Here is a 27794-nt window from a genome sequence, read left to right on the forward strand (position 1 = left end):
TGCCTCTGCGCTGCGCACCAGCCTGGTCTGGCCCCGCACGCACTGCGAGCTTGGTCTCGTTGCCCGTTCGTACGTACATTGACCTCGACATCAGTCCTGCGTGAACGCTCCGTGTTACATACTACCACAGGCCATTGCTGAGCGATGCGCCTTCTATAGCTACTAGGAATTGCATGCTTGTTACAACCCTGTGGTGCATTGAAGGTGTGAGAAGCCCCCGAGGCAATGTCGATGCTCCTCACCAGGTCAGTTCTTCAATGCAACACGGGGGGCATGCACTCGTCCCGCCTGCATGGTGTATGTGTATGAGCATATACACCCGCAACCTGAAGGTGAGGGACGTACTGAGAAAACAGATCATAAGGGGATTCGGGTCGCTTGAGAGGTAGGGCCTCGTAGAGTTGAAGACAGTCGTCCAGCCCGTAGATATCGAGGACTTCCGAGAAGTGCTCGTCCTGTCGGATGCTTTCGACTTGGTAGGGGCGCAACGGCGTCATGAGATGGACTTTGTTCCGGGACAACGAGGTCGCAGTCGAGGCCATGGCAAGTAGCATATAGCGCGCGCCGGATTTGTCGCGCTCTCTGCAACACCAACTGAAGGACCTCAAAGAGAAGGCCTTTGGGGTGCAATGCATGCGAGCGTCGTCCCTGAACCACCATCCAGGGCCGTCATGGGGAATGGGCGGTAGCAGGTCAACTATACCGTCCACGAATGCCTCATAATCCGGCTTTGGCTCTGTCGACCACGAATTACGACGGTTCTGGGACACAGGGGCGTGTTCGATACTGAGGGAAGATAGGTTGGGTGCCAAACCGACGAGCTCCGAGATTTCCTCGATTCCTACGGTCTCTCCAGTTGAATTGCAGGCGAGTGACAGAGAGGCGAGGTCGCAGCGCGACCTTTTGATCAGCGAAAGTAGGGGCGGACCTTGTACAAAAGACACTGTGAGGTCGGTGAGGGATGGTGCGTCCAGAGTGTCTAAGAACCAGGATGCGTTTGTATAGTGCCGACAGGTACGCATTGGATGTGGCAGGACGACGCCAGCTTCCACAAATGGGGCAAGCACACGACAAGGCGCCGATCTGCGAAGCCGTCATTGTCGCCAGGATAGAAGTGGATGATCTGCAAGGCGGAGCAGTGCTGCAGAAATTCTTGATATACCAGGGGCATCCCACCGAATAGTGTCAGCTCTGTTAGCTGCTTCCAAGGAAGGACGAAGGGTAGACCCATGCCAAACCCAGATCGAAAGTCGCGGATTGTGAGGTGGGTGAGGGCTGGAGAGCGCTCGAAGAATCGACAACGAGTGTTTGATTCCCAGGCGTACTCATAATGACGGTCTTCCCCGGCCAAGTAGCATTTGTTGATATTTAGAAACAATTTCCTGAGTCGCGGTAGCTCCAAGGAAGTGGCTATACGCTTCAGGATTGGCCAAGAGACGGCGAAAGTGAGGTCTTCGCAATCCGCCCCATATTCTATGAGCGGCTGGACGACATCGCTCCATCCCCAGGACGAAAGCGAAAGGCTGTTACCATTGTGTGGTGTATAGAAGACAAGAGAAGGGTGAATGACATCGCGAAGATATCGACCCGCCCGCTGATTGACCGTGCTTGCAGCGCCCTCAGCCCACGATAGTCTGATCGCGATAGCTGGACGCATTTCATGAGCGCAGAATGATATCTTACGCCACCAGGCGCATACATGCGGGGGCGCGAACACATTCCAGGACGGGAACAGAGGTGCGGCTTCCTCTTCTTCTGCCGCCAGATAGGTGTAGAGGTTGACCCAAGTCTTCCAGAGAGACACTACGTCGTGCCTGTCAGGCCAGAGGTAGAGAAAGACTTCTGTGAGCAGCTCTGCGGGTAGGCGGCGGATAGGCGCCCTGAGCAGGGACTCGCGACGCTGAATCTCTTCCTGAAGCGCGTCATGTTCCCGCTGGAGCTGCTCTATCTGTACCGCAATGACATTCGCTTTGGCTCGGATGGCCGCGATCTCGTCCTCGAGCCTGTCGTTCGCAGCCGGCGAGGCACTCGCGCCAGACCTGAGCATGAGTATGAGGTCCGAGGGTTCGCTGGACGACGCAGCACGAGCGTCTTCATTGCCAGCATCCATCCTAGAAAGCGAGAGGAAGTTAGCGGGAGATAGACAGATATGCAGCAGCCTGACACTGGTGAGCGTCGCGGGAGAACCTTTGATGGTCCGAATGCAACTCGAGTCTGCATGAACGTTGGTGCGTGACATCGCACCATGCGTCACGCATCGCCTGCTCGAACCGAACACCCAATCTTCCCACCTTTCCCAAGCTGCAAGACACCTGAGCAGGGAGGTTTCAGAGAACGAGTAGTAGAGCGCGCAAAAGCAGCGGGAATTCCATTTTACACAACAAGATAGCAGATAAGTAGAGAACACCTTCGAGGCAGCGTACACGGACGGGCACGGTAAGCAGGTATAAAACAGACACGGAAGGTAGAGGAGACAGACACGGTAAGTAAGATACAGAAAACGTTCGACGAGCAGAGCAGAGGATTCGATCCATTAGTAGTAAAGATGCAGACAGATGAGATTCAGCAGTAGATCAGAGGAAAGCAGAGGACAGGAAGACATAGGGGAAACAGAAACGGATCACGTTGTACAGAGAAGTCGAGGCACCGGTGGGTGTGACCTTTCACAGAGCAATCGAGGCCTCCGCGCTGTCCATCAGCTCTGCCGACACTGGTACGCCCGCGTACTGGCACGCCAGGCAGTAGCGCGAAAGCAGGTTGCCGGCATGCTCCTTCGCGAGCTCCGCCTGCGCCTGTAGCCACCGCGCCTTGCGCACCACCTGCTCCGGCGCGAGCGCCTCAGGCAGATCGTCCTTGTTCGACGGGGGCGCACCATACAGGCGAGTGTAGGCCATGCCCGCCATAGCAACGAGATTGTAAGAGGCATCTTCCGCGATGTGAGTGGCGCTCTTTGCGCGCTTGATGGCGCTCCTGAGATGGGCGGTAGCGGCGGCGATGTCACCCGCCGTGGGGAGGGGCGTGTCGTCGGGGAGCCGGGCCTCAGCGACGCGGGCATGGCGGCGCATCTTGGCGTCGTAAGGCTTGGAAGCCTGGCGAGCCTTGCGGTTGCGGGAGGGCAGAGGTGGAGACTTGCGCTTAGGCGCGAGGTCCATGGACATGATGCTGTCGTTGAGATCCTGAACCAGGCGCTCCTCGGGTGTGGCCACGTGCAGCTGTGAGGGGCGTGAGCATCGCGTAGGGTGAGCGGACGAGCGCCGCGCTTACATCGTTGATGGCCTGCACGGCGACAGAGACGGAGGGCTCGACAGAGCCTTCGCGAGGCGTCGATGGTGTGGAGTAGTCCGAGCCAGAGCTGGAGTCGGATGAGCTTGCACAGTCTGAAGTGCTCTCGCTCTCCGACGAGGCGCAGTGCGCCGCCCACTCCTCATCGGACATGGGATACTGGAGCTCCTCGCTGTCCAGCTCGGACTTGGGCTCGGCGATAGTGATGTTGGATATCTTGTGGGCGAGCTTGTTCATCTGCGCCTGATACTTGCGCCTGCGCCTTTCGTTGCGTGCCTCCAACCTCTCCTGCCGTTCGTAGAACAGGTCGATGTCGGCCGTGACTTCAAAGACGAGCGATGCTCTGCCAGTCACCGCTCCCATCTTGTTCATGTCAACGTGCGGGGCGTAAGGATCATTCTGTGCGATGCGTCAATCGCGGGCTCGGGATGAGAACAGGTAACATACAAGACAAGCCTTGGCGTTGAGTTTGCGCTCCGACTTAGACAAGGCGAAGCAGGGGCTCCCTTCGCTGATGGGCTTCTTAATGCCCATAGGGACGGGTGTCGTCCAGAAGTTGACCTTGCTCTTGCGAGTCTCCTGCTTGCGGTTTTTGGGCGCCCTCGGACGATCGCGGTCGGACCGAGTAGAACGGTGAGCGGCACGGGCCATTGTGTGATGAGTGGGTGGGTAGTGGGATTGAAACGCGGTCTGAGACTGATGGGGAGAAGAGGGGGTTCCGGTAGAGCAGACGGCGAGCGGCACGTCGACTGAGAGGAACAGCTAGGAAAGCGTGAGTCGTGAGTCAATGCGCCTCATTAAAGAACTCACGGATGTAGACACTTAGGTGGCGGCTGGAAGGTGACGACGAAGCGCGGCGCTTAACGTCGAAGTGTGGCGTCGCCGAACAAGGGAAGCCTTATTGGGCGAAGGTCGTCTCTTGGACGACTGTGGCGAGTATCGAATGTGGCGAGGGCGTCAGCGGGCGGGCAGACGGCGCGGGAGTGCTGGGCTGCTTTCTGGGGGATGGTGGGGGTAGGAAAGCAAGGAGCTGTGGGAACAGCTGTGCCTCGGCAGCGCTGGTTAAAGAGATCAGCGGCTTGAGGGGGGACCGGTGATGGATTTGGCCGACCGGCCGGCAGAAGCCCGAGAACAATGGGATCGCTGAATGGAATCGCTTGTCGGGCCCCCTGGCCCCCCGTTTGGCCAATCTTCCGGGGTCAGAATGACTGGCGCGAACTCCGCAGGGGCACCCACATTGCTAGTATGTCACGGTAATAGGATCGATAAGAGCCACTGTGTCCCTTGGCTGTGATGCACTGCAGTTGACTGCAACTGCACTGAACGAGTGCTTGGAGTCGAAGCCAAGTACAGGTGCTGTGGAATCTGTACTAACCTTCTGGTTGACGGGCGGGATGGTGAGGGGCAGGGCGCCACGCCCGCCTCATGATGGCCAGCTGATGCACCTCTACGAACTTGCCGGTTGGCATCGAAAGTTCCTGATACCGAGGATGGCTATGCCACGTACTGGGCCCGGTAGACGGGCGCTGGGATGAGGATCGCGGCGCGCATGAAGACCATAGATTGATCATTAGCAGAGTACAGTGGCGTAGCGTTACATGCGGGAGGATTCGTGTACGGAAGAAGGTGCGGGGACAACGAGCTATGGAGCATGGTATCTGTGGTGTATGGTTAGTATGCGGTCATGAAGAATGAGGTGAAGACTGAGGAAAAGTCAGAGAACCGAGAATCGACAAAGCGCAATGGCTTCAGACGGCACTTCCTATTGCTTCGGTGCATTCATCCTACAGAGAAGGAAAAGCGTGTGCTTTGGTACCCCTACTCACCAGTCCAGATATTCGCAGCCCACGACGAGGGGAACATGCACGCGGTGAAGAAGGAATGAGAAAAGAATTTTTTTGCGCCCGACGCGACACGCGATCGAACAAATACGCGTAACGGACGCCACAAAATCAACCCAGCTTCACCTGTGACGCCATGGCGGACGTGCGCGCGCTGCTCAAGCAGAAACGACAACAGGCCGCTCCCCGAATTACCCACCCCCTCGCGCAATATACCCCGAACAACCAACTGCAATGCAAGGCATGCAACATTCCCGTGAAGGAGTTCATGTGGGAGGGTCACGTCGGCAGCAAGAAGCACCGGACGGCTGTCGCGCGTCTACGCGAGGAACAAGCACGGGCGGAGGCCGCACGCGCTGCAGAGGAGGCGCAGGAGCACGAAGATGAGGACGAGTACGAGGAGGCGGATGGCAAGCGGAAGAAGACATCCGAACCCGACGAGGCGCCCGCGAAACGGCAGAAGGGCGACAATGCTGGCGGCTTTCCCTCTGACTTCTTCTCCGATCCCAATCGACAACTACCCCCTTCCACCGCAGACGATGACGACGAAGATGGCGATGGAATGCAGGTGGACGGCCCGCCCGCAGACCAGCAAGCACCAGCCGCAGACGATCCCCTCGCCGCGGAGTATGCTGCGTTCATGGCCAGTGTCGCGCAGACTGCAGCGGATGCGGAAGAGGCCCATCACGACAAATACGAACGCGCTACTGTCTTCGCCGAGGCGCAAATCAATAACGACGCGCTCGTGGGCATGCCGCAGGCAGCTGAACCCGTCATCGCAGAACGGGTTGACGAGGGCGCGCCGCCAGACGATCCCGAGGAGACTGAAGAGCAGAAGCGCGAGCGCATAGACCGGGAGATCATTATGGATCGGTGAGTTGCGGTAGCTTGTCCCTTCACCTTCTTACTGACATCTGAACAGGTTGATTGAGGAGGAGCGCGCACAGGAGGAAGCGGACATGAAGGTAGCTATGATGAAGCGCCGACTAGAAGAGCTCAAAGCACGCAAGGCCAAGAAGAAGGCGGGCTCATGATCATCCTCAGTACCTCACTTCCTCCCCCCCCCCTCGCGTACGACTTACCATCAATGAATACTTTAAGCACGCATCATCATGGCTTCCATGTCCTCACTCATCCACCCTCCAGCAAGGCATGTCATTCACCCCTGGTAGGTGCTTCCATTTTTATCTGTTGTTACACCCTATACAGCATCAACCCTTCACAATTTATATACCTCAAGCACTCGTAAGCTCGACAATATACGACAGCCCCAGCTTCGCAAACTCGAGCGACTGCTCGAACGAGAAGCCATCGACGTCCACGGTGTCGTCCGCGCTGTGGATGTTGGGGTTATCGGAGCCGAAGGTCGTCTCGAAGGGCATCGAGCTCGGGTAGCCGTTCTCGTTCCAGCTGGCGTGGTCGGAGCAGCCGTAGCCACACTGAATTGAGGAGATAGGTAAGTCTTTGATATGGCAGTGGGGTGGAGCAGGGAAGGCTCACCTCGCCCTCGTTGTAGCTGATGGACAGGTACTCATCGACGAGCTTCTCCTCGAAGGCGGTCAGGTCGGTGTCGACATTGTCGGTCATAAAAGAGACGTGCGGGTCTTGGCCGGGCTTAGTGCTGAGGAACGCCGTCAGCGGCATCCTCTGCACAACGGTCGGCAGCCACTCACTATGCGGTCATGTCAAGCTGCAACATCGCGTACACCTCCTTGTCATCCTCGGCGTACTGCGTCGCGATATCCTGCGAGCCAAGCAGGCCGGCCTCCTCACCCGCGTACCACTGGAACTCGATGGGCGTCTTCGGCGCGTAGTCGGCCTCCGTCAGGACGCGGAAGATCTCGAGGAGGTTCACCGTGCCGGAGCCTATAATTCCTGTGAGCAAGGGCAACTTGACCGGCCGCACGAGAAAACAAGCCTCACCATCGTCATCCGCACCAGGCGCGCGGCCGTTGCGCTCGTCGCGCAGGTTGATGGAGTCCATGTGCGCGCCGAGGATGGTGAGCGGGCCGTCGGACTCGCCGTCGATGTGCGCGATGATGCTGTACTGCGTGAAGCTGTGGTTGAACGCGCTGACCGTGATGCCGTCCTTGCCGCTAGCGAGCTGCGCGATGGGGTCAGCTCAATGCTTTCAATGGACGGGAGCCCGTGTACGCACGTCGCTCGCGGTGTTGAAGATGAAGTCGCTGGCATCCTTGCCGGTGTCCGCCTTGTAGTAGCGGTTGTTGAAGGCGGTGAGGTCGGTCAGGTAGCCCTTCAGCCCATCGGTGGTGAGCTTCTCGAGGAGAGGCTTGACGGTATCCTGGTGGGAGATGTCCGGGTCTGAGAATAGGTGAGTACACAGTACTATTCAATGCATTCAGTCCACTTACAGCTCGCCTTCTTCGCAGCGACCTTCTTCGACTTCTTCGCCGCGAGCTTCTGCGACCGCTCGTATACCTCGGTGACGTCCATCTGCATGTTTATTGTCAGCGTCGTGTCCTTAACAGAAACCTTGATAAGCCCACGCACAAAGTGCTTGCCGTCGACCTTCAACTGGTGCTTCTCGTCCTCGGACTTCCACACCGGCTCTGCGCCCTTCTCGAGGCGCAGGAGGCGCAGGCCGTTCGCCACATTCGTCTCATACTCGGAGCGCGCGACGGGGATCGCGGTCGCAACGGCCGAGAGCGCGAGCAAGACGAGACCCAGGAAGGACTGCATGGCGACGAAGTTCAGTCGACGACGAGCTGTGCCCTCCCCCTGCGCAACCACGCCCTCCCTTTATACCCAGCCACCCGCTATCGCCATACCCGGCTGGACCATCTCGAAGAAGCGAGCGCGCACGCGCGCGCCAAGCCCAATGACCACCCCGCGTGCAGCGCGTCGTTTCACGCCGACGATGCACCTGGCTGCGCTGGGGAAGCGCGCGCGAGCACATGGCGGGCTTGATTCTGCGAGAATGGGAGCGGGGTTCGCAGGGCGTGGTGCGTGGGCTATCGGGGCGGAAGGCGTGACTGCCGAGGCTTATGCGGTGGGCGGCGAAGGGTGTTGCGTGGGTGGGTGTCGTGGTGATGCGTGGGTGCATAGGGAAATGAGTGGTCTGTGGTGGTAGGCGCGTGGCTTGGTGTACGGCGACAATATGGTGAGCCGCTACGGCACTTGGCCAAGCATCTCGACTCATGCTGGTCGAAATACACGACATCGTTGCCGTCGCTCCGGTGTATGTAGTATAGCAGGTAGTACTAGTACTATCTCGCGAGCAGCGCGTGCGTCTTGCTAAAAGTGGAATGTAATCCGGGACTGAAAACCAGCAAAAAATGTTCGTCGGGCACCTGTTGTGGTCCTCAATCCTCTCAGTCTCTGAGATTACAAAAAGTGTATCCCGACAACTTGCCCCACAGCCGACTTGAACGACTGACCTTGTCATAGAAGCTGATGCTTACTAGTGACACGCTCTACCACTGAGCTAGCAGGGCTTGACATTCTCTTCTGCGTCACTGGATCCGTCAGTTTTGGCATACTGCAGGCCTGAAGTCAAAGGTTGAAGACCAGGTTCCCCCCATTTGTCTGAATGCCTCCAGAACGGACACCATTTCCACTCTAAAGATCAATGAATAAAGACCAGGATATGGCTACAGTGTACGTGCAGTGCGTAGTCTAAGGATAACGATGATGTCTAGTGATTGTATCGAACCTTCCCCAAAAGAAACCGTAACCCAGAAGGGATCGTCGTTAGTAAGTAAAGTTCGTCGCTCATCGCTTTGCGTAGCGCAAGAAGCGAGAAGCAGCTGCAGGTACAGTCAGTATGAGAACCCGGACCTGCGTGCAGAACAGACTCACCAATCGTAATCAGAGCGTTGAAGATGACATACGCGAACAGGATCCACGCGTCCCGCCAGCGGTTGTCGTACTGAATGTTGAGCGGGACGAAAAACTCGTCGCCGACGCGATACTGGCAGTACCTGCACGCGTCCGTGGCGTCGGGGTTGTCGATGTAGCCACCGTAGGCCTGCACGAAAGCGCCGGCCCACTGACCGCAGGACTGACCATCCGGCGGGTTAAAGACGGCAAATTCGTCGGCCTTGCAAGTGATCTCAAGGCCGTGCAGCTCGGTGGAGACCATGGACGCCAGCGTGCGGGTGAATGGGTCGAGCTCGTAAATCCAGCTCCTACGAAACGATGAGCGACTATAATGTACCAACTCGGAGACCTACGCACCTCCAGAACGAGATCATAGTGGGGTACGGAATAGTGACACCGCAGAAGGTCGACAAGACTAAGGAGATGAAGGGATTGAACAGCACAGCGGTCTGGACGTTGGGCGAGATGGCGGCAATGAACTGCCCAAACGAGACACCCTGCGAAGACTGTTAGACGGTCGTACGGTCACAGTAATGTGCATCGACGCACGAAGAGCATCATGAAGATGATGACCAAGAGCTGGAAACCCGTGCCGCTGTCAAACCATTAGTATCCTGCGAAACCCGGACTCGAGGTGGGCGACTTACTTGAGACCGGCCGCGCCTTGCCCGAAACCCTGAGGGTACACCATCAAGACCCAGTAGAGGATGCCACAAATGATTGAATATGGAATCTCTCCGAGAAGCTGGCCAATGGCGAAGACATAAGGAGAGTAGATCCTCGACGACGCCTCGCGAACAAAGATGCGGCGGTTCAGAATGAACATGGGCTCGATCTGGTTCATGACGACAGCGGGCAGGACGGTGATCCAAAAACTGGCAGAGGGTCAACGTGATGCGGGCGAGTACGACAATATGAAGCTTACATAGAGAACACCCGGAACTGAAGGTCGCGCGCGCTGTTACCCAATTGGAGGAACGAGAGCGAGACAAACAGCGAGATGAAGATGCAAACGAAGAACCGGGTGAAGATGTAGTCTGGCGATCGCCAGAGGGCCATGTTGTTGCGCTGGACCACGGTCTTCAACTGGTAGAAGAACGACGTTGCATCTGAAGACTCGTCAATCGATGCCAAACAAACCGCGTCCAAATTCGAACGTACAAGTGCTCATCTTCTTGTGCTCCTCGACTGGACGGGCGAGAGCCGTCGCCTTGATCTCCTCGATCTCGCGCCGGGCCTTCTCGCACTCGGGCGAGTCGAGCCAGACGTCCTTCCAGTCGCGATCGCCGATACGGGGCTGAACACCGGCGCCGATGGCGTCGAGCATGTACTCGGCGGGGTTGACGTTTGGCGGGCAGACGGCGCCGTGGCGGGCGAAGTAGTCGCGCAGGATGTGCGAATCCTTCCCGATGTCGCCGAAGTAGACAGTCTCGCCACCGCGCTCGAGCAAGAGAAGCCGGTCAAAACTCTCGAAGAGCAGGGCAGACGGTTGATCTGTGATTGAGTCAGTACATATACCAGCCAAAGTAAATGAGGGGCACCGTACGTATCGTGCAGAGAATAGCCTGCCCCTGGTCGGCCAGCTTGCGCAGGAAGCGGACCAGGTTCCACGCCGACTGAGCATCCAAACCAGAGGTAGGCTCGTCCAAGAAGAGAAGCAACTCGGGCTTGCTCGCCAGCTCGACGCCGATGGTCAGGCGCTTGCGGGCCTCGACGTTCAGGCTGAGGACGAGCGCTTCCGTGAGATCGTGAAGCTCCAAGAGGTCGATGATCTCCTCGACGTAGGCGTTCTTCTCCTCGATTGAAACCTCGGCCGGCTGACGGAGGTACGCAGAGAAGCGCAAAGCCTCACGGACAGTTGCGGTACCCTCGTGGACGTCCATTTGCTCAGCTGCAGGATTGATGAGCGTCTAAACGATACGAAGCAATCGAAAAACACACCATAAGCCGTACTGCGGGCGAAGTCCGAAGTGAGAGGGCGGCCGTCGACAAGGATATCGCCCTGGATGACACCAATGTTCTTGCGCTGAGCGAGAACATCTAAGCAGGTCGTCTTTCCGGCACCACTGGCACCCATCAGGGCCGTGAGGGTCCCGGGCTTGACATAGCCGTACACGTCGTGAAGCAACCGCCGAGTGCCGCCAGGAACCGGGACGGTGTAGTTGAGCCTCTCCCAGGTGAAGGTCTTGCGGTACGGCCGCGACACCTCCCTGAGGACGAGGTCAGCGGTGTCTTTTTCTAAGTTGACAACCCCGACTCACTTTGACGATGAAGCGCTTGAGTCCGACTTCTCCTCGGGCGCATTGCGGTTGGCCTTGCGCTCCTGCTGCGCGGCGTTGAGCTTCTCCTCCTCCTTGCTGGGCTTTGCGTAGATGCTGGTCGAGACGGCGGCACCGTAGCGCTGGTATGCATATGTTAGTGGCGACAGATGTAACAAAGGCGTATGCAACTTACAGGGAAATAGTCAAGCGCAACAACCTGAGTGACCTGGAACAGGATGAGGAAGCCGAGGAGGACAAGCAGATTGCGCCGCCAGAGGTCGGCAGAGTGGATGTCATAGCCGGCGCTGATATAGGCCTCGCCACTGATGCGGTCCTGACCGCCGTTAGAGCCGTAGAGCGTGCAAGCCTGGTTAGGACCGAGACCGTCGCTGAAGAGAAGAGTCAGTCAAGTATAGAGCGATTACAGCAAACAGCTTACGGGTAGATGTTCTCGCCAGGTGGGTTGCGCGGTACGATATAGTTGCCGTCGCAACTCATGGAAATGCGCATGAACTCGTTCTCCATGCAGCCTGACCAGGCGTACCCACTACGTGCTGTGAGCAAGCGAAGGCAATTTTTGAAACCAATGTACGCACACCGGGTTGATGTAGTAAATCCAAAAGAGCCAGCGCTTCATGTTGTCGACGGGAAGCATATAGCCGCCATATTGGACGACGTTCGGGATGAAGAACGTCGCAAAACGGAAAGCATGCTGGAGAGGACACGTCAAAACAAAGTCGCCGCATCAGAGACAGCACTTACATCGAAGTTTCGGCAGAGCTGACCGAAGGTCCTGAAGAAACCTTGCATGCAAAGGTAGGCCAGGTAGTTGAACAGATGGTACGTGAAAAAGCTGCCCGCGGAGCGCGAGAGGCCGGACATGAAGAAAACGATGATGTCGAACAGCAACACGCGCACAGCAGAGAACGGCAGGTCGGCCAAAGTGTTAGCGAGCGCGATCGCCGATGCGCGGTACATGCTGTAGCTCGTCTGAAAATCTGTTAGCCAGCATCCTCCACAGTTCACGATAGGGAACGCACCTGTTTGCGCAGAATCGGGCGACCGAGCATCTGACCGGGGATCTCACCGAACGCGTCCAAGCAGGTCGTCAGAAGCGCGGCGAAGATGACGCTGCCCCTCGTGAAGGCGCCCGCCGAGGTCAAAGGCTGGTTGATGTACGCCGCGCCGATGACAATGGCCAGAATGAGGTTCAGGCTGAAGCTGGTGATAAGCTGGAACCGATCCTGCATCCGCAGCAAGAATTGCCGCTTCGTGAGCGCGATAACCTGGCCGGTGTACCCAAGCGTATACGGGCTCTTCTTCGACACGCCGCGCTTCTTGTCCGCGAGGACTGCGGCGCGGAACGCCTCCTGGTCCGCCTTCTCCGTGACCATGTACAGCTTGTAGTCCTCGCGCTCGCGCTCGAGCTCCCGCGCGAACTTCGAGTTGCGGTACGCGGCCTCGAGGTCCTCGGGCGTGGAGGGCACGTCCGCGGCGGAGCGGCCGGGGGCGAACTGGCGCTCGTTGGGGTCGGTGCAGCCGGTGAGGTAGTCAGGCGTGCTCTGGCGGGGGAGCGACTTGTACCCGAGGCCCTCGAAGTAAGCGCGCGCCTCGGAGGGCGGGCCGAGGAAGACCTGCCGCCCGTGATCGAGCACCATGACCTTGTCGAAGAGCTGGTAGATGCCCTCGCCGGCCTGGTAGAGGGACACGAACGTCGTCTGGCCGAGCACGTCCGTCATGACGCGCAGGGACTTGGCGAAGTCGAGCGCGGTGGAGGCGTCGAGGCCACGAGTGGAGTTGTCCCAAGACTGTACGCGCGCGCGAGTAGCCATCATCTCGGCGATGCTGACACGCTTGCGCTCGCCTCCAGAGACACCGCGCACGAACTCGTCGCCGACGAGCGTGTTCTTGGTGTGCGCGATGTTGAGCATCTTGAGCAGCGTATCCTGGACCTCCTCTTCGAATTGCTTGCGCGTGACGCCCGGCTGGCGACCCGCAGGACCCGGCGTCTTGGTGGAAAGCGCGAATTGCAGAGTTTGCCCAACCGTGAGAGTGGGGATGTGACGGTCATCTACAGGATGTGAGCTCGAGGTCGATTAGAGCGAAGGAAGACCCACTTACCCTCCTCATTGTATACGACCTCGCCCTTGTACATCTTCGCCATCTCGTTGGCGTCGATGCCGGCGTAGAGAACGTTGCCAGAGACGCTGGCGTACTCACCGCGCTCGTTGGCGATGGTCTTCAGAAACGTAGAGCAGCCAGAACCAGGAGCGCCGAGAACCAAGCACATTTCGCCAGGCTTGAGGACACCAGACGACCTGAAGGGATGCATGAACAACCCAACCAAGCCTGCACGTCTCGTACAATTACCTGTGCAGAATCGTCTTGTATTCCTTCTTCTGAGGCATGAAAGGCTTGATAGCCTGCATGATCCAGAAGAGGGGGGCCAGAAAGAATCCAATAATTGCGTCTGAAGAAATTCGTGAGCCACGACGCCACAAATCATACACCCCTACTTACCTGCGAGAGTAGGCACATAGATCTAAGAAGAGCTGTTTGAGAACCAAGAAAGGACTCGACCGGCCTCGCCCACTCACCTTGCTTCCCGCGCCTCCAAGCACGTCCACCTGGAGGTCTTCCCACACGACGCCGACATGCTGCCGCAGAAGATCAGATGAAGTTCGATACCAAACACAGAAAACGAGAAACAAACCTTGTGCTTGATGCCCGCAGCCGCGTTCGCGTCGTTCGAGGAGCTCAGATACTCGCGGAGGTCAAAAACCTCCGGTTCAACCTTGCCCTTCTCCGGGTCGTCACTGTTGCTGCCTTCTACTGTGGCGGTCTTCACACTGTCCTGGTCCTTATCCTTCGTAGAGTGCTGCGTCATGCGCCGCTCCAGGATGTGGAACTGGTTTTCCGCCTGGGCGACGTCGACATGGCTGTCGTCGACTATCTCTATTGTCGCATCGCCGTCCCCAGAACGCGGGGCGGCCTGCTCGTGCTCGGTCGCGCGCATTTCGTCGTAGAGCGTGACCGCGTCTGCCGGGCTGTCCGACATGGACGACTTGTGCTACGTACGAGAGCGGGGTGAGGGCGAGGGAGCGTGCAGTGTGCGTGCGAGTGCAGCGTCCTCGCCTGCCAGCCCCTCCCTTCTTATAAGAGGTGCGGCGCCCGAAATGAGCCTAAATTTATTTTCTTACAAAGATTGCCGCCAAGCCCGATTCTGCGGGTGTCAACCGGCGCATTCGTGCTTCTCTTTGTAAACGACTGGAGTTACAGTAAGAGTCCGGGTCGGGGGTTCTTTCTTTTGTAATCTATACTTGATTCGCCGTCGATGACATTAGTGAGAGGGTAGGAGATGTGGGTCCACTGGCTATGAGCTCGCTCTGATAGGTGCCCGACCAGCGAGGGGCAGGTCGGTGAAGAGTGCGGGGAAAAGAAAGATCCGATCGCTATTTGATCACATCAGTTGGGCCCGGTGCCGTGTCGGCGGCCGCCTCCCACCAAATCTCCGCCCCACTCGAGGCTGACTGGAGGTGACTGCTTGAGTCTACTGGTCAGTAAGCTGGTGGCTGGGGGCGTGGTGGGGCCCTTGTTCGCTCTTAGACCTTCCAGATGAACTTCTTTGTGAGTTTGCTTGTCGTTGGGCTTTCAGCGGGCCACGCAGCCTCCTTACACCGCGAACATGCTGGAAACCATACGCAGAAACCCTTCTACCTTTTACGAGCAATACATTAGTTCGTGGGAAGGCACTTACTGATGTACAGTCACAGCGAGTCATCGCCAGAAACGTGTCGAAAGCATCCGATTCGGGACACCGATTCCGCTGGATGCTTGCCGTGCAACCACTTTGTGGCCACGGGTTTGGGCCCGGACAATTCCCCTTCCTGTCACTTTCATCGCCGTATCCGTCGCAGCGCATCTCAGTGAGACAGAAAAGTCATGTCGGAGCAGGCCAGATGGCGGCATATGAGTAATGAACTTCCCTTGCGACAACGTCAAGCCTCAAGGCGTCACCTAGCCTCGCGCCTCCTACAGATGCTCGTACGTAGATACCGTATCAGTCGAGCTCGCAGCGAGGCGACATGAGGATGTAGAAGCGCAGAAGCCCGTCGATTGCCGTTGAATGTCCCGAGTCGGAAGGAAACCGTCGGTACTGTACAAATGCATCTGCGGACCCCACAGATATAGTTCACATCTATGATTTTGGTAACAGATCCAGGACAGAACCTGTAATCAGGCAGCGAGACTGAGCGAGACCATCTTCGCTGGCCTGCGGAAGGAGAGAACTACAGGATCTACCGATCGGAGTGTTGTGTATCGAACACCAGGTTCTCCCACGGTCATGTGACTACTCCAAGTTGAACAATTCACCGACGTGAGAGGCCAAGAGGCATTGAGAACGGCGCTGTCTTCGGTACTTAGGCGCACGCAAGGGACGCTTTGAGGCCCGGAAGCCAGATAGATTGGGCTTTGAGAGCGAAGGCGCGGTATGCACGCAGCTTACACAAGGCGGCGGAGACAGCAAAATCCTCTCATGGGCCTACGTTATACATTCCAAAACATGTCCGAGTCCGGTACAAAGATATCCTAGATATACAAAGCAGAAGTTCTTTTCCTAGAGTCCATTTATACCATGTCTGACTCCCTAGAGCAACAACACCGTATGACCTAGTTGGTCGTCGCGTTCGTGTACTCCGTCTTGGCGAGGCCGACACGGCTGTTCGTCGTGTCGTAGACTGCAGGTGCGTCAGCTATTGCGACACTTTTTCACAGCACCGCAGCTCACCGGAGTAGAAGCGCTGCAGGAACGCGAAGCCGTCGATGAAATCCAGCCCCTGCCCGCTCTCGCTCCCCATGTCGGACGTGACGAGGTAGATCTTGTTATCGTCGCCGCCGAGGAGGCTGTTGAGCTTGCGCGGCCAGATCTGCGCGTTGGGGGTGAACTCGAAGGTGGTCTGTGGGTTAGGCGGTCAGTTTGGGTTCAAGAGGCTGGAGAGCGACAAGACAAGCGGAGAAATATGAGAGAACGAGAAATGCTCACATCACCGATCTTGAAGAACAGGCTCTTCAGCGAATTGTACTGGTCCTCGGTGATGGTGAGGAGGCCGGTCGAACTACAGTCGCGTCAGTACCTCGCGCCCACGAGGAAAAGCAAAATGCAAACGTACTTGTCGAGCGTCGCCCCCGTCGCCTTCTGGTACTTCTGGAAAGCGTCCGAGGCGATCAGGAGGAGGGTGGTGCCTTCGCAGGCCCGTTAGCATACTCGTCGGTCTGAAGGGGAAGACGGTTGAGAGTGTTGGCTGTATACGCACCCGTATCCACGATTCCCGCCAAGTTGTCCATCAGCGTCGTGCCCGACTCGCCGTATGTGACCGTCTGGTCGATGCCCCAGTAGTTGCTCGCAGGCGATGTGCTCGTGATGGGGGTGTAGGTGATCTGGCCAGTGAAGCTAGGGAGCGCACAATCAGTCTTCTTCACTCAGCAATCATAACGTGGGCGATTTGGAGAGCGCAAGATACAACACGACAAATCACGCACCGCTCATCGTCCGTCCCCCCAAACGTCATCTCCCCGTTCGCCACCTCCTCCGTCGACGTCGTCGGCTGGTAGAAGATGCCAATGGACTCGGTCGGGATCGTGCCCTGCTTGTAGAGGTTGTCGGTCACGGTCGGCACGCTGGAGGTGCTGGCGACGGTGCCCTGCGTCAGGTCAACGGGCCCGATACCGAGGATGCCATCGACGTCGTTGAAGCCCTGCGCGCTCGAAGCGACGCCGATGGACTGGCTCTTGATCACGAGGTCATCGCCGAGGGTGACTTGGTCGGTGTCTAGACAGGCAAACGGTCAGCGAAGCCATGACAAGAGAAACAAAGGTGTGAACTTACATTCCGTGCCGCTGACTTTGCCGCTGCCATAGGAGACGTTCTGTAGCGAGCTTCGTTAGCGATGGTCCCCATCGAAGGTGAAATAATGACTGGACTCACGAATTTGTGACCCGTGCTCTTGCTGGTGGACGTCTCCTTGTACTTCTTGTCGGCGCCGACCCAGGTGTTCGAGCTACCTGAAATCGGGTGAGCTCGAGCTGTCCTGCAGAGATGCAAATGAGAGCTTACCGGTATCGATGAGCAGCGTATAGTCCGTAGCAGGGCTGCCCACACCGACGCTCAAGGTGTATGTGACGGCTGTACAGTGTGTTAGCACATTCAAGCCATCCTATCCAGACCATTTAATACTCACTCGCATCGGTGACCGGCACCGTATCATCAGCATCTGACGCCGAGGAGTCCGTCTTCGCAAAGCTCTGCCGATCCGCCGTCAACGTCGTCCTATGCTTGAACGCCGCCGGGCCGTGCGGCTGGCACCCGCGAAGGAGCTTCTTCGCGCGGGCGCGGTCGCTCGCGAGGATGTCCTTCGCGTGGCGCTTGGGGAACTTGGTGGCAAAGGGGAGGGCGCGGATGACGACGTGGGAGGCCATGGTTGTCGTGAGTGATGTGTGTGGTCGTAGATGTATCGGGTCGAGGGGTGAGTACTGGGGCGTTGGAACCGTCAACACCTGCTGAGAGACGCTTATATACCTCCCCACTCCCAGAAACCGGTGCGCTCCCGGCCCCGAGCGTCATAAGAGACGTCGCGCAACCGGCTGCGGGGCAGGGAGAAGGGTACAGATAGGGAGAGCCGAAAGCACACGCCAACCGGATTTCCCTTGCGACCGGACGGGCATGTTGACCAAAGGCTGTTAGCAGTCTGTGCGTGCCATCAGACCGAGAACGGGCGGGTGCGGGGAAGGAGGCGCAGGCGGGGCCAGCCGACCGCCAAAAGACGCGCGGTAGGGCGGAGGATGGGAGCGGGGGTGGCTACCGCTGACGCAGGCTTCGCTGCGACGAACATTGCGCAGGGACAGAGGGACCAGGGCATGGGGCGAGTGAGATAGCAGAATTAGACGCAGTGATGATGAGGGTCGCAAAGAGGCTTCCGCCATGGAAGAGTTGGGCAGCATCATGGAAGGGTTTGGCAGCAAAGGCATAAGGTGACTGAATAGGTTAGGATCATTGGTAGACAATGTAGGCTTGATCCCAGTCAAGGGAGGTCCCGAGCGGAGATGATAAGCATTGACCGCTTATTGCTCATAGTTGGTCACCGAGCCTGATCTAAGAGGGCTGAACTACTCCAAGGTCCTAGCTAGGAAGGCTCTGGCGATGCCCTTGAGCGTCACTGAGGCAAGCAAGAGCATACCACCATGGTGAAGGAATGGAATCTTCATGCGCAGCACCACGCTGCTATATTTTGGAAGGTGTACCCAAACATAGCCAGAGAAGAGTTGACATCATCTGGACCTGAGAAAGAGGAACATGAGACCTGAGGACAGCTGCCGGTGCTCGCTCTGTCGAGGCAGGGCTAAAGGGTTCGAGGGAAACAGTTGCTGAGTGATGGTTTACTGAGGTCAGCTGTTCAGAGATTCTCAAGAAAAAGGTATGAAGGAGCAGAGCAGACGGTGGGAAGAGGCAAAGGTCTCGGAGGCTTTAGAAGTTCGATTTACAGGTGAGTAGTTATCCACGATCACGAGACTCGGCATTCCCCGCCAGCAAATTGAACTTGCAGGGAACAAGCGGCGAGGCGTGAGCTTTGCCCACCCGGGTGCACTTATATGCGTTCGCACCACACATATCGTCAATGTCTTACATTTAGATGTATAGACACCAGGGACAGTCGTAAATGAACGATATGTCTAGCAAGACCTATGAAAGAGAGGTTCATAAGTACCGTACCCATCTCAATTAGAAAGGCATATCACACTCCGAAGAGTGCACGTAGAATTAGGCACAAGGTCAAGGGAGGGAATCATCAGAGCACAGACAATAGTTAGAGCAAGGTATGCAGTATGCAATATGCAAGAGACGGGGATATAAAGGATAGCTACGAACGAGTTACGACGACGCCCGGCGTGGGGGGGATGCAAGCGATAGATAGAAGATGGAGCGACTCATAAGTTATGCGCCACAGGTCCGTCCGTCGTCCGCGTGCCGCTCCCTACGCCGGAGATCCATGCGCCTCGCCCCCCTCGTCGATTGTCGGTGTCGTCATGCGCGAACGAGACGTCGCGGTGCTCATCCCAGAGCGTGAGGTCGCGCCGCTGAGCGTCCGGGTGTGCGCGCCGCTCTCTACGCGAGTGTGCGTCCTGCTGCCGGAGCGCACATGTGCGTTGCTGGCCGTCCGCGCGTGCGCCGCAAACTGCTCCGGAAGCTTAGGACTCGGGGGTATGCTCTCGGGCGGGGGCGAGTTCATGAGAGATTGGCGGATGGAGGAGAGGCTGGGCCTGCGCTGTCGGCGGTCCTCACTAATGCTACCGTTACCACCCTTGGACTTGAGTATTGATTTGCGCATACCATTTGGGTCTTCAGGAGGGGGCGCGTTCGACGCCGCACGCGAACGAGGGATCACCGTCGGATACGGCGATTCCTGGTCGAAGCGCAGATCAACGGAGCGTTGGCCATTGGGCATCATCATCTTGGTCATGGGGGGCGCAAGACTTTCCGTCGACGGACGCTCCGCAGATGGACGGCCCGAAGTCGAATATCGCCCGAGCTGGTCTGGCGGTACGTCTGGAAGGTCAACAAGTTCTTGCGAAGGCCGCTCTGGCCTAGCGGGTGTCGCTGCCCTCGAGGACGCTTGGCTGAGGGTCGACGTCGCCCCTGCACTCGGAGAGCGCCCCAAACTGGCCGCAGGTGAGGCCCGTCCAGCGTTAGGGTTCGAGGCACTCGCACTGGACGCCCGACCCACAGGCTGCTGTGGCATCGGCGGTGCGGGCTGCGACACACTCGCCTTGTTGCTCTTCCGCCATAGCTTGCTGATACCGCGCACGCTCATCATGGTTGTCCGCTGTGAGCTCTCCTTCGCAGGTGCTGCCTTCGCCGGTTTCTCGTCGCCGTTAAGGGAGTCCGCAGAGAAGCGGCTCGAGTTGACCTCGGGGTCACCGCCATTGCCGCCAGCCATACGCTCGTCGATGCTGACCATTGGTGTGTTGCCGCTGCCGAGCTGTCTCTCGGGATTCTCCCAATACGCAGAGCCGGGTCCAGAGAAGTCAGAGCGACCGAATGGATCAGGGGACAAGGGGATGATGGGCGAGTCATCGCTCTTCCTCGGCGGAGGATAGTACGCAGAGTTCGTAGAGGACGAGGACGACTGGCTGCGGTGGGAATTTGGCCTAGGGATCCCGTTGCTCGCCGATGAATCTGGACGCTTGGAGGGGTACAGAGATTCCTGCTCCTCAAGCAACTTCCTCCGCTTTGCCGTTTCTGCAGAGATCTCGGCTCCGTTCGCCTTGTTTTCCCCAAATCCTGGGGGTGCGGACGCAGTAACACCGTTGACCGCCAGCCTTGGCAGTCCACTCTGCGAGGCGTCAGGTGACAAGTGCGCGTCCTCTGCCCTGGGAGACCCATTCGGTGAAGCCAACGCAGAGAAGGGGACCGCAGGCCAAGCAGAGTCCCTGTAAGCCTCGTCAATTGTGATGTACACCAAGGGGCGGGGCAGGAAAGACTAACGTTGACCGCGGCGACAATGGAGGATCCATACTTGGTCCCAGTTTGGGCGTTGGCGGGAAGACGTCCCGATTATACTTCGGCGCGCCAGGGATCATATTGGGTGACAACGATGACACATTGGAGAATTCGGGATCATAGGGTAATTCTTCATGATGCTTGAACTTGTTAGGCGAGAGTTGCTGAAGAGTCTGAAGGACAACGTTAGCATAAGGCTACTCAGCATGCCGGTGAGGACCAGAAAGCGCACCCGTTCAATCTCATCCAGCTTCGCCTTCATCATAATTTGGCTCTTGCGGCGATCATAGGGGTCATCATCGTCGGCCTCCTCATACTGTATCTCAGATCAGTACGTAGATACACTTGGTTGGCCTCTTTCACACTCACGTCACCACTTGCATCGAGGCCAAGGTCAAGCTCATCGAATACAACACCGACACGGCGACGACCTAAAAAAAAGGCCATCAGCATACTGCTTCGAACACTGTATGGCCGTGCTTGCTCACCCTCTTCGTCTTCGTTAAGATACGACAATTGAACAGATTTGCGATCCCCAGACGACGCTGATGAAGCTAGAGCGACGATTAGAATCACCCAAGATAAGTAGGGGAGGGGTAGAGAGGCAAGGGGCACAATGGACTGTAGACTCACGAGGCCCAAGGGCACCGAAAGCGCTCCCAATCAGGTGCAACGCCGGCGGGGCGCCCTTGCGCCCCGCGCGTCCCTCCTCGCCCTCCCCATATTCGTCCAGCTCACCTGCACGCTCTTCCGCTCGCTGCTGGGCTTCCAAGGCATCCTTGAGCTGTTGCCGCATTTGCTCAAGCTGCGCACGAAGCTCGTCCTCCCGCTGCCGCTCCTCATCGTCCTCATCCTCCACCGCCCTCCTCTGAGCCTCGTCCTTTGCACGCCGCTGCTCGACAAGGATGCTCACACCTTGACGCGGTGCCCATAGCTGTTCGTAGAAGTCATCGAATTCCATGTCGGGGTCAAACTCGGGGTCATCTTCCCACGCGTCGTCATCCTGGTCGGGAGACTCGACGCGGCCATCTGCCGAGTCGGATTTTGCTGAGTTGACTGAGAGGAGGGATCGTCGCTTCAACCGGGACGATTGCCGCGGGCGCAGACGAAGATTGCGCGGTGCGCGCTTCCGGCGACTCTTGCCATCCTCGGAGCCGTCCAAAACGGTAGGGAGGCTACCTTTCCGCTCCTTGTCATCAGATGCTTCATTGGGGCTGAGGACCACCGGCAAGCTGTTCTTGCGCGAGCCATCATCCTCCTGGCCCTTCCATGAAGCGTTTCGTCTCCTGTTCACCTCATCTCAGCTCGGAAACCCGGCGGGGATAGAATCGGCATACCTGCTTCTGACCCATGGCTTGTACCATGTCGCTTGTTGAGGATCGATATGAAACTCAACATGGGCGATGATGGGAAGGAATGATAGCTGCGTCGGTGTCGCGCCACCCCGGGCGTGAAGCTTGAGAGGGGCCAAGAGAGCGCGAGGAAGTTGAGCATCTTCGGTAGATAACGGCTCTGGGTAATGATCAGGAACTAAGAGCAGGGGCACCGGTCTATCCACTCACCCTCAGTGAGATCAACGACGTTCTGCTTGCCCACCGTTTCGGCTGAGCTCATGTCATGGAGGTCAGCTGATGTTGCAGGTGTGTCAAGATCACTCTCGGTTGAAGTCGAGGAAGCCGTGCCTTCGCGAGAGGGTTGCGAAGAAGACCCGGAAGCCGGGAAGCTTGAGGACTGTGAGGGCGAGTGCTGGTACGGAGGAGCACTGCGTGCACCATCGCGAGGTGGGAACGATGGCGACGAGGGAAAGTTCGACGTGAGGAAAGGGCTAGCAAGCAGAGGTCGGTGCTGCGAAGGATAAGGGGAGTGTCGAAAAGAGAGCGGGGTGCCGGCCCGTGCAAGGGGTGAGCGAGGGAACGACTGCTGAGTTCGGTCGCTGTCCTCAGGAAAACGATCCTCCTCAAGCCGAACGACGCGCGCCCAGAGCGTGCGCCATACATCGTCCGTCAGTCTGGGACCGCAGCCGTCCCCTTCCTCGGTCGAATTCCCGTCCGCGTTGACGAGGTAGAGCACAATGCCGCGCGTACTCGGGAGCCCGTACTCGCGCGCAATGGCAGCAAGCTGGGATGGTAGCGTCGGCTGCACGCCTACGAGGACTCCGCGACGGAACTTGACGTGATACCCGGACGCGTTCGTTGGTGGAGGCGCGAGGTAGTCGGCTGGCTGCGCACGAGGGTCGGAGTGGTGGGGCAGGTAGCGCGGCGGTAGAACGTGGACGAAGAACCGCGAGACAACCGGCGGATTTGGAGTCGGTGTCGATGGACGCGCGACGCTGGGGGATGGCGGAATGATCGGGGACGGCGGCGCGAGTGAAGGCGACGGGAAACCAGAGAGCTCAAATGCCGGGAGCGGGGTAGACACGCCGAGAGCATTGGCGAGCTTAGCGAGACGATGAGGAGGAAGCGGGGAACGCGGGGCAGGCCAATGCCGAGGTTCGGGCTGTTCCTCCTTCTCCTTCTCCTGTTCCTTCTCTTCTTGCTGAGGAGTTTGCCTACGACTTGGGGACGGCGCTGGCGACGAGAAGGTCAAGTTGAAGAAGTCTGGCGTTGACGGGGACACGCCATCCGCGTTGGGTGTCCGCACACCGATAGTCGCAAGTACAGACGGGGCGCGGACATTGCGAATGGGTGTATCGAGGGTGGGGATGGGCATATTGCGTGTTATCTGGTGCGCACGGTCGTCGTCGACGCCGGGGTGGCAGTGAACTCAGCCAGCTCGTCGACGTCGTCTGCAGCCTGCTGCCCGTCGTCGAAGTTCGAATCAAAAGGCGTGAGAAACAATTGACCCCGCCCGTACGCCTCATAACCGCATGAGCTGTTTTCTCATCATGTACTCAGCACACCTTGACTGCGGTCAGCCGGCGGCCAGAAGACGTGTTTCTGGACAAGAGAAGGGCGGAACTTGCGAGACGTTGAGGGAGGAAGCAACACTTGCCGTCACTTTGTGAACACACTTCCGGCCATTTCTGACCATCTCTCGAGGGGTATCCAGATATCTATACAGCGAACGAATGATATTACAACATCCTTATCCTGCGCAACGGTGCTACCGACAGCCCTCATTAAACATTCCTGCTCCGCGTAAGAATAAGTTAGGCTGTGAAGTCGAAGGTCGAAGTCGAAGTTCAAGAGAGGACGGAGGGAAAGAGAGGAGAAGGAAAAGGATCGGTACGGAGGGGGGCTGCAAGGATAAGAGGTCGCGGGGCGAGGTAGGTAGGACGCAAGGTGATTATTCGTTTGATCATTGCCCGAATAGCCGCAAGAGGAGGTATAGCACGGAGAACGTGAAGCGGATAGCGGAGAGGCCGGCACTGGAAACGTAGATTAGCATGCTACAGATTGACAACGGATGTCAACTTACAGGGCCCAGAAGAGGAAACTCAAGTAGGGGTTGAACGTCGAGTCCTCAGTGTCCACGACATGCCGGTCCACCCACTCGAGGAAAGCGTTCGATGTGAAGACGACGATCATGACCCTAGAAGAGCACGGATCAGCCTTACAATCACCAGACCAACAATAAAGACACTCGCATGTTTGATCCAACCCATGTCAAGACCACGTTCGTGCGGCTGTTCCGGTCATGGTCAGACTGCTTGGTCGCAGCATCACGGTGCTCCTTTTCTTCGGGCGGCTTGTTGCGCAGGGAAGCACGCGCGGCAGACCAAAGCTGGTCAACATCCTCTCGCGTGGTGGGCTGGAGAATCATGGTTAGCTATACGGTCGTCGTGCATGAGATCCCTCATGCTCACCAACTCGACTTCAAGAACCTCCTTGCCATCTTCGCCCTTGATGCGCTTGGCGCCACCAAGGTCCTTCTTCGCACCGTTGTCACCTTTGGTACCCCTAAGTATTCGGTCAGCCTCCAAGGCTCTGCGGTATGAGAAGTATTGCTCACCAGGTGACATCGTGAAGATTGCACATCGCGTACATCACTTCAGAGCGCGGTCAGTAAGTTCAGATTGTAACCATGAATTGGTACTCACTTAGGATGTTCACGTCTATAAGGACCATCAGCATTCATCAGACGCCATGAGAAGGCATCGCTACTCACAAGACGGCAAGAGGAAGAGGTATTGCAAGAAGCACGTGAACATATGCCACGGCTCAAAGTGCAAGAAGGACGAAGTGAAGTACAGGCCATAAGTAGCCGCCAGTGAGATGACAATTTCGCGGAACGTCGCGTTCGTGGAGATAAGGCTGTAAGGTGAGAAGGTTAGGCGCAGGACGGATTGAGCAAACACAAGACGCACTTGGGGAAGTCTGACCAGCCGGCAACCGAGTGTGGCACGGCCAGATACACGGTATACGCAGCGCACCACAGCGTAATGACGTTACAGAACCCAAAGAGCACGATGCAGAAGATATACGTCCACTTCGAACCCTACAACGACCTATCAGCTTTCACTCCTTCACGTCTGGCAAAATCCACATACCTGCGGCCGATTGCCTAAAGAACACACGAGTACCACAAACAGCAGCGCAATGTACAGCTTCAAGATGACCTCGAACACCGTCTTCCCCGCACCCGTGGCCATGAAGCCGAACGGGTCGTTCGTCGAGTCCTTCGTCGCTGAGGACACCAAGAAGAAGAACGCGAGGTAGAAGTTGGCGAGCTGCGTCCAGGCGAAGACAAGCTGAACGGCGTTGTAGATGAACTCGAGCTGGAGGAAGATCTTGCGGAAGAAGTTCTGGCCGGAGGTCCAGATGCGCCACCAGAAGAAGGTCGCGTGAACGGAGGCGAACATGGAGCCGTTGAGCCAACGACGACGCTGGGAAATGAACTCGGCGATCTGGAGAAGAGGTTAAACCCTTCGAAGAGTTTACACCCAAAGAGACGTACACTTGTCGGGACATCGGTGGCAGCCTTCGCGCTCTTGACATACTTCAGTCTATAGTCTGGTCAGTAGATGAGTGGTGCAATGGTACTTGCACTTACACCCAGCCCTCGTGCTTCTTGGTGACAATCTCGAAGCACAGGATACGATCCTCGGCGAGGTACATGTTACGCTCTGCGATTATTCTCAGCAACAATCTTGCGAGATGTATTTCGCGACGTACCGAACAAGCCAGCATTGCTGTTACCGCCGTGCATGGTCTCGCCCTTGAAGTACGACGCCAACGGCCCCTTGCCATCCGGGCCGTTCTGCAATGCCTTGTACCGGTAGGCACTGAACGCTCCTGGCAACACGGAAATATATCCGAATACGCTCTACGGCAAAATTAGACCCGCATTACATCCTGGGACGCGACGATACGCACCTCCAGCGGTTTATCCAAGATATTGGACATCTTGTACTCGAAGTTCTGCGACGCCGCAAGCGGACTGGTGAGCAGCAAGCTGCACGCGCGACCGGTATCGACGCAGATTCTGGAGGCAATGCGCATATCAGATATGTTGGTGTAATAGAGATCATCAATGGGATAACGCACTCTCCGCATGCGCCGCCAACATTAGCGTGCTTGTCGAAGGCTGTGTGCGGTCAGGACTTTCCGTTGAGTGTAGCAAGTAGGTGTGCGTACCTTTCCAGAGCTCGTAGATCGAGGTGCCGGTGGGCTTAGTACCGACATCGAGAAGGACACAGACTACGAATATGAGCGCAAGTTAGCAAGCGAAAGCGACTCGACATACCGTTGGGCTTGAGCAGGGGGCCAAAGGCATTGAAAAACCAGCGATGACTGTTGAGCTTCTTCTTGTTCTGCTCTTTCAAGCAGAACAGAATTTGCACGGGGCAGGCGTTCTGCGAGATCTCGCCGGTCTCGGTAACCATGACCTGCGAGGTGTACTCGAAGATGTGCGCCGTGACATCCTTGCCAGCGACGGAGTCCTTCGCGATACCTTCCTGGTACACGCCCATCTGGGAACAATGAGCGGGGCGATAGCGCGGAGATTGCTTGATACGAACCAAACTGAGGACGTGAAGGGTGCGCTTGTTGACCTTGTTACGGCCATCGGAGACTACGCAGACGACGACCTTCTTCCAACCTTCCGCGCCCCACATTTTTGACCGGCTCCGGCTGCAGAGATGTGCGACGTTCTTAAGCACGCTATCATATCATTAGCACAATTCGACGAGGAAGTGAAGCCAGCACGCACGCGTTCATCGTCTTCACGAACAGGACCTCGTCCTCGTTATACATGGTCATCACGATGAAGAGCTCCGTGTGTCTCCCCGACAGATACTGCCGCAGCGTATAACGCGACTTCATAAAATCATCCGGGTCGCACGTCGCCGCCGTATAGCGCATCTTCGAGAACTCCTCATCGCTCTTCTTATCGCCGGGTATAATATGCGAGGGGACCTGCATGTCCAGCACAAGGTTCCCCTGGAAGAGCTCGACCTGGCGGACGGAGCGGCGCTTGAGCATCTTCTCGCGCGCGGAGTTGTAGTGCGACCCGTAGCTGTTCTGGTGGTACAGATTCGGGTGCTGTGGGCCCACCGGCGGGTAGTCGGGCTGGTACGGCATGGTGGGGACGGGCGGGATGTTCGACGAGACCTGGCTCATCTCGTACGGCGCGAGGTGCGCCTGCGAGCCGACATGGCTGCTCTGGTACGACTTGGCGGACTTGGAGTCCCAGTCCTGCTCGTACTGGCCCTGGGCGTACTGCCCGCCGTGTCCGTAGCCTTGTTGGCCGGTGTTGTAGGTGCTGTAGCCTCCATTCGATGGAGGGGGGTAGCCGGGGGCGCCGCCAGCGGTGTATTCGTTCCCGTAGTAGCTGTCGATGTGATAATCCTGGGGTTGGGTGTTCTGGCGGTACGCCATGCTGGGATGCAGTCGGCGTCGACGCCTAGGAGAAAAAGAGGGGCAGGAAAGAGTGGACGGCGGTCAACGACGACGGCGACGGTGGTCTGGGAGAGAACCGAGATCAACAGGTGGCAACAATATTGATAGCGCGGCCGTAGCCCGGTGATTTCTCGCCTGAAGGGGCAGCGGAGGCGGCCTGATCCCGAGGCATGGG

The 27794-nt window shown here is 57.5% G+C and overlaps 8 protein-coding genes and 1 non-coding gene across 9 annotated transcripts; 1 reads left to right on the forward strand and 8 right to left on the reverse strand.

Annotated features, from left to right (window-relative positions):
• Positions 1-139: 139 nt before the first annotated feature.
• Positions 140-2183, reverse strand: SCHCODRAFT_02613006 (uncharacterized protein). Its single transcript, XM_050344574.1, has 4 exons — positions 2165-2183; positions 1041-2111; positions 346-900; positions 140-288 (listed from the first exon to the last, which is right to left on the reverse strand). Exons 2-4 carry the CDS (start codon positions 2108-2110, stop codon positions 255-257), a joined length of 1659 nt encoding a protein of 552 aa, XP_050202463.1. The 5' UTR covers position 2111; positions 2165-2183; the 3' UTR covers positions 140-254.
• Positions 2184-2304: 121 nt separating this feature from the next.
• Positions 2305-4316, reverse strand: SCHCODRAFT_02613007 (uncharacterized protein). Its single transcript, XM_003037030.2, has 4 exons — positions 4093-4316; positions 3730-4044; positions 3265-3681; positions 2305-3212 (listed from the first exon to the last, which is right to left on the reverse strand). Exons 2-4 carry the CDS (start codon positions 3931-3933, stop codon positions 2664-2666), a joined length of 1170 nt encoding a protein of 389 aa, XP_003037076.1. The 5' UTR covers positions 3934-4044; positions 4093-4316; the 3' UTR covers positions 2305-2663.
• A 943-nt stretch (positions 4317-5259) lies between these two features.
• Positions 5260-6157, forward strand: SCHCODRAFT_01206047 (uncharacterized protein; the record flags this gene model as incomplete). The annotated part of the gene is made up of 2 exons (XM_003038385.1): positions 5260-5996; positions 6046-6157. 2 exons carry the CDS (start codon positions 5260-5262, stop codon positions 6155-6157), a joined length of 849 nt encoding a protein of 282 aa, XP_003038431.1.
• Positions 6158-6358: 201 nt separating this feature from the next.
• On the reverse strand, positions 6359-7823 carry SCHCODRAFT_01176082 (Zn-dependent exopeptidase; the record flags this gene model as incomplete). Its single annotated transcript, XM_003037029.2, has 7 exons — positions 6359-6562; positions 6624-6744; positions 6797-6989; positions 7047-7227; positions 7282-7469; positions 7496-7577; positions 7635-7823. 7 exons carry the CDS (start codon positions 7821-7823, stop codon positions 6359-6361), a joined length of 1158 nt encoding a protein of 385 aa, XP_003037075.2.
• A 670-nt stretch (positions 7824-8493) lies between these two features.
• SCHCODRAFT_t37 lies at positions 8494-8578 on the reverse strand. Its single transcript has one exon. It is a non-coding gene; the product is annotated as a tRNA-Thr (tRNA).
• A 44-nt stretch (positions 8579-8622) lies between these two features.
• SCHCODRAFT_02675859 (uncharacterized protein) lies at positions 8623-14636 on the reverse strand. The gene is made up of 20 exons (XM_003037028.2): positions 13938-14636; positions 13822-13881; positions 13745-13766; positions 13595-13694; positions 13346-13542; positions 12265-13295; positions 11987-12214; positions 11821-11936; positions 11664-11771; positions 11418-11613; positions 11225-11364; positions 10905-11173; positions 10510-10854; positions 10125-10457; positions 9889-10072; positions 9611-9838; positions 9513-9558; positions 9321-9460; positions 8943-9271; positions 8623-8890 (listed from the first exon to the last, which is right to left on the reverse strand). Exons 1-20 carry the CDS (start codon positions 14280-14282, stop codon positions 8856-8858), a joined length of 4452 nt encoding a protein of 1483 aa, XP_003037074.1. The 5' UTR covers positions 14283-14636; the 3' UTR covers positions 8623-8855.
• A 1259-nt stretch (positions 14637-15895) lies between these two features.
• SCHCODRAFT_02597093 (acid protease) lies at positions 15896-17701 on the reverse strand (the record flags this gene model as incomplete). The annotated part of the gene is made up of 10 exons (XM_003037027.2): positions 15896-15963; positions 16014-16182; positions 16269-16341; positions 16396-16468; positions 16540-16676; positions 16766-17054; positions 17112-17151; positions 17211-17287; positions 17340-17408; positions 17464-17701. 10 exons carry the CDS (start codon positions 17699-17701, stop codon positions 15896-15898), a joined length of 1233 nt encoding a protein of 410 aa, XP_003037073.2.
• Positions 17702-19098: 1397 nt separating this feature from the next.
• On the reverse strand, positions 19099-23668 carry SCHCODRAFT_02172609 (uncharacterized protein). The gene is made up of 8 exons (XM_050341972.1): positions 22343-23668; positions 22118-22274; positions 21696-22066; positions 21269-21334; positions 21150-21211; positions 21013-21096; positions 20766-20953; positions 19099-20710 (listed from the first exon to the last, which is right to left on the reverse strand). The coding sequence occupies exons 1-8, from the start codon at positions 23487-23489 to the stop codon at positions 19255-19257; spliced, it is 3531 nt and encodes a 1176-aa protein (XP_050202464.1). The 5' UTR covers positions 23490-23668; the 3' UTR covers positions 19099-19254.
• Positions 23669-23813: 145 nt separating this feature from the next.
• SCHCODRAFT_02613031 (glycosyltransferase family 2 protein) lies at positions 23814-27682 on the reverse strand. The gene is made up of 18 exons (XM_050344575.1): positions 26931-27682; positions 26740-26881; positions 26466-26691; positions 26357-26419; positions 26267-26306; positions 26096-26204; positions 25895-26045; positions 25773-25845; positions 25677-25725; positions 25270-25626; positions 25087-25217; positions 24888-25033; positions 24820-24834; positions 24732-24768; positions 24586-24679; positions 24367-24530; positions 24198-24311; positions 23814-24147 (listed from the first exon to the last, which is right to left on the reverse strand). Exons 1-18 carry the CDS (start codon positions 27596-27598, stop codon positions 24078-24080), a joined length of 2649 nt encoding a protein of 882 aa, XP_050202465.1. The 5' UTR covers positions 27599-27682; the 3' UTR covers positions 23814-24077.
• Positions 27683-27794: the final 112 nt, after the last annotated feature.

The sequence above is a fragment of the Schizophyllum commune genome (assembly GCF_000143185.2).
Source record: "Schizophyllum commune H4-8 unplaced genomic scaffold SCHCOscaffold_2, whole genome shotgun sequence".
Lineage (NCBI taxonomy): Eukaryota > Fungi > Basidiomycota > Agaricomycetes > Agaricales > Schizophyllaceae > Schizophyllum > Schizophyllum commune.

Bases quoted from the DNA above. Each gene is read 5' to 3' on its own strand.
- SCHCODRAFT_02613006 (XM_050344574.1), bottom strand. From the start codon at position 2,110: ATGGATGCTGGCAATGAAGACGCTCGTGCTGCGTCGTCCAGCGAACCC. The intron at 901-1,040 runs GTCGTCCTGCCA...GCTGATCAAAAG, and splicing joins CCCCATTTGTGGAAGCTGGC to GTCGCGCTGCGACCTCGCCT. The intron at 289-345 runs GTACGTCCCTCA...TACACCATGCAG, and splicing joins CCTTATGATCTGTTTTCTCA to GCGGGACGAGTGCATGCCCC.
- SCHCODRAFT_02613031 (XM_050344575.1), bottom strand. From the start codon at position 27,598: ATGGCGTACCGCCAGAACACCCAACCCCAGGATTATCACATCGACAGC. The intron at 25,846-25,894 runs GTACGTCGCGAA...GAATAATCGCAG, and splicing joins CAGCAATGCTGGCTTGTTCG to AGCGTAACATGTACCTCGCC. The intron at 24,680-24,731 runs GTGAGCAATACT...CCGAATACTTAG, and splicing joins AATCTTCACGATGTCACCTG to GGGTACCAAAGGTGACAACG.
- SCHCODRAFT_02675859 (XM_003037028.2), bottom strand. From the start codon at position 14,282: ATGTCGGACAGCCCGGCAGACGCGGTCACGCTCTACGACGAAATGCGC. The intron at 11,614-11,663 runs GTAAGCTGTTTG...TCTTCTCTTCAG, and splicing joins CCTGGCGAGAACATCTACCC to CGACGGTCTCGGTCCTAACC. The intron at 11,174-11,224 runs GTGAGTCGGGGT...CCTCGTCCTCAG, and splicing joins TCAAGCGCTTCATCGTCAAA to GGAGGTGTCGCGGCCGTACC.
- SCHCODRAFT_02613007 (XM_003037030.2), bottom strand. From the start codon at position 3,933: ATGGCCCGTGCCGCTCACCGTTCTACTCGGTCCGACCGCGATCGTCCG. The intron at 3,682-3,729 runs GTATGTTACCTG...CGCATCGCACAG, and splicing joins TCAACGCCAAGGCTTGTCTT to AATGATCCTTACGCCCCGCA. The intron at 3,213-3,264 runs GTAAGCGCGGCG...CGCCCCTCACAG, and splicing joins CCGTGCAGGCCATCAACGAT to CTGCACGTGGCCACACCCGA.
- SCHCODRAFT_02172609 (XM_050341972.1), bottom strand. From the start codon at position 23,489: ATGCCCATCCCCACCCTCGATACACCCATTCGCAATGTCCGCGCCCCG. The intron at 22,067-22,117 runs GTATGCCGATTC...TGAGGTGAACAG, and splicing joins AAGCCATGGGTCAGAAGCAG to GAGACGAAACGCTTCATGGA. The intron at 21,335-21,695 runs GTGTGAGCATCC...TCGTCGCTCTAG, and splicing joins GCTATGGGCACCGCGTCAAG to CTTCATCAGCGTCGTCTGGG.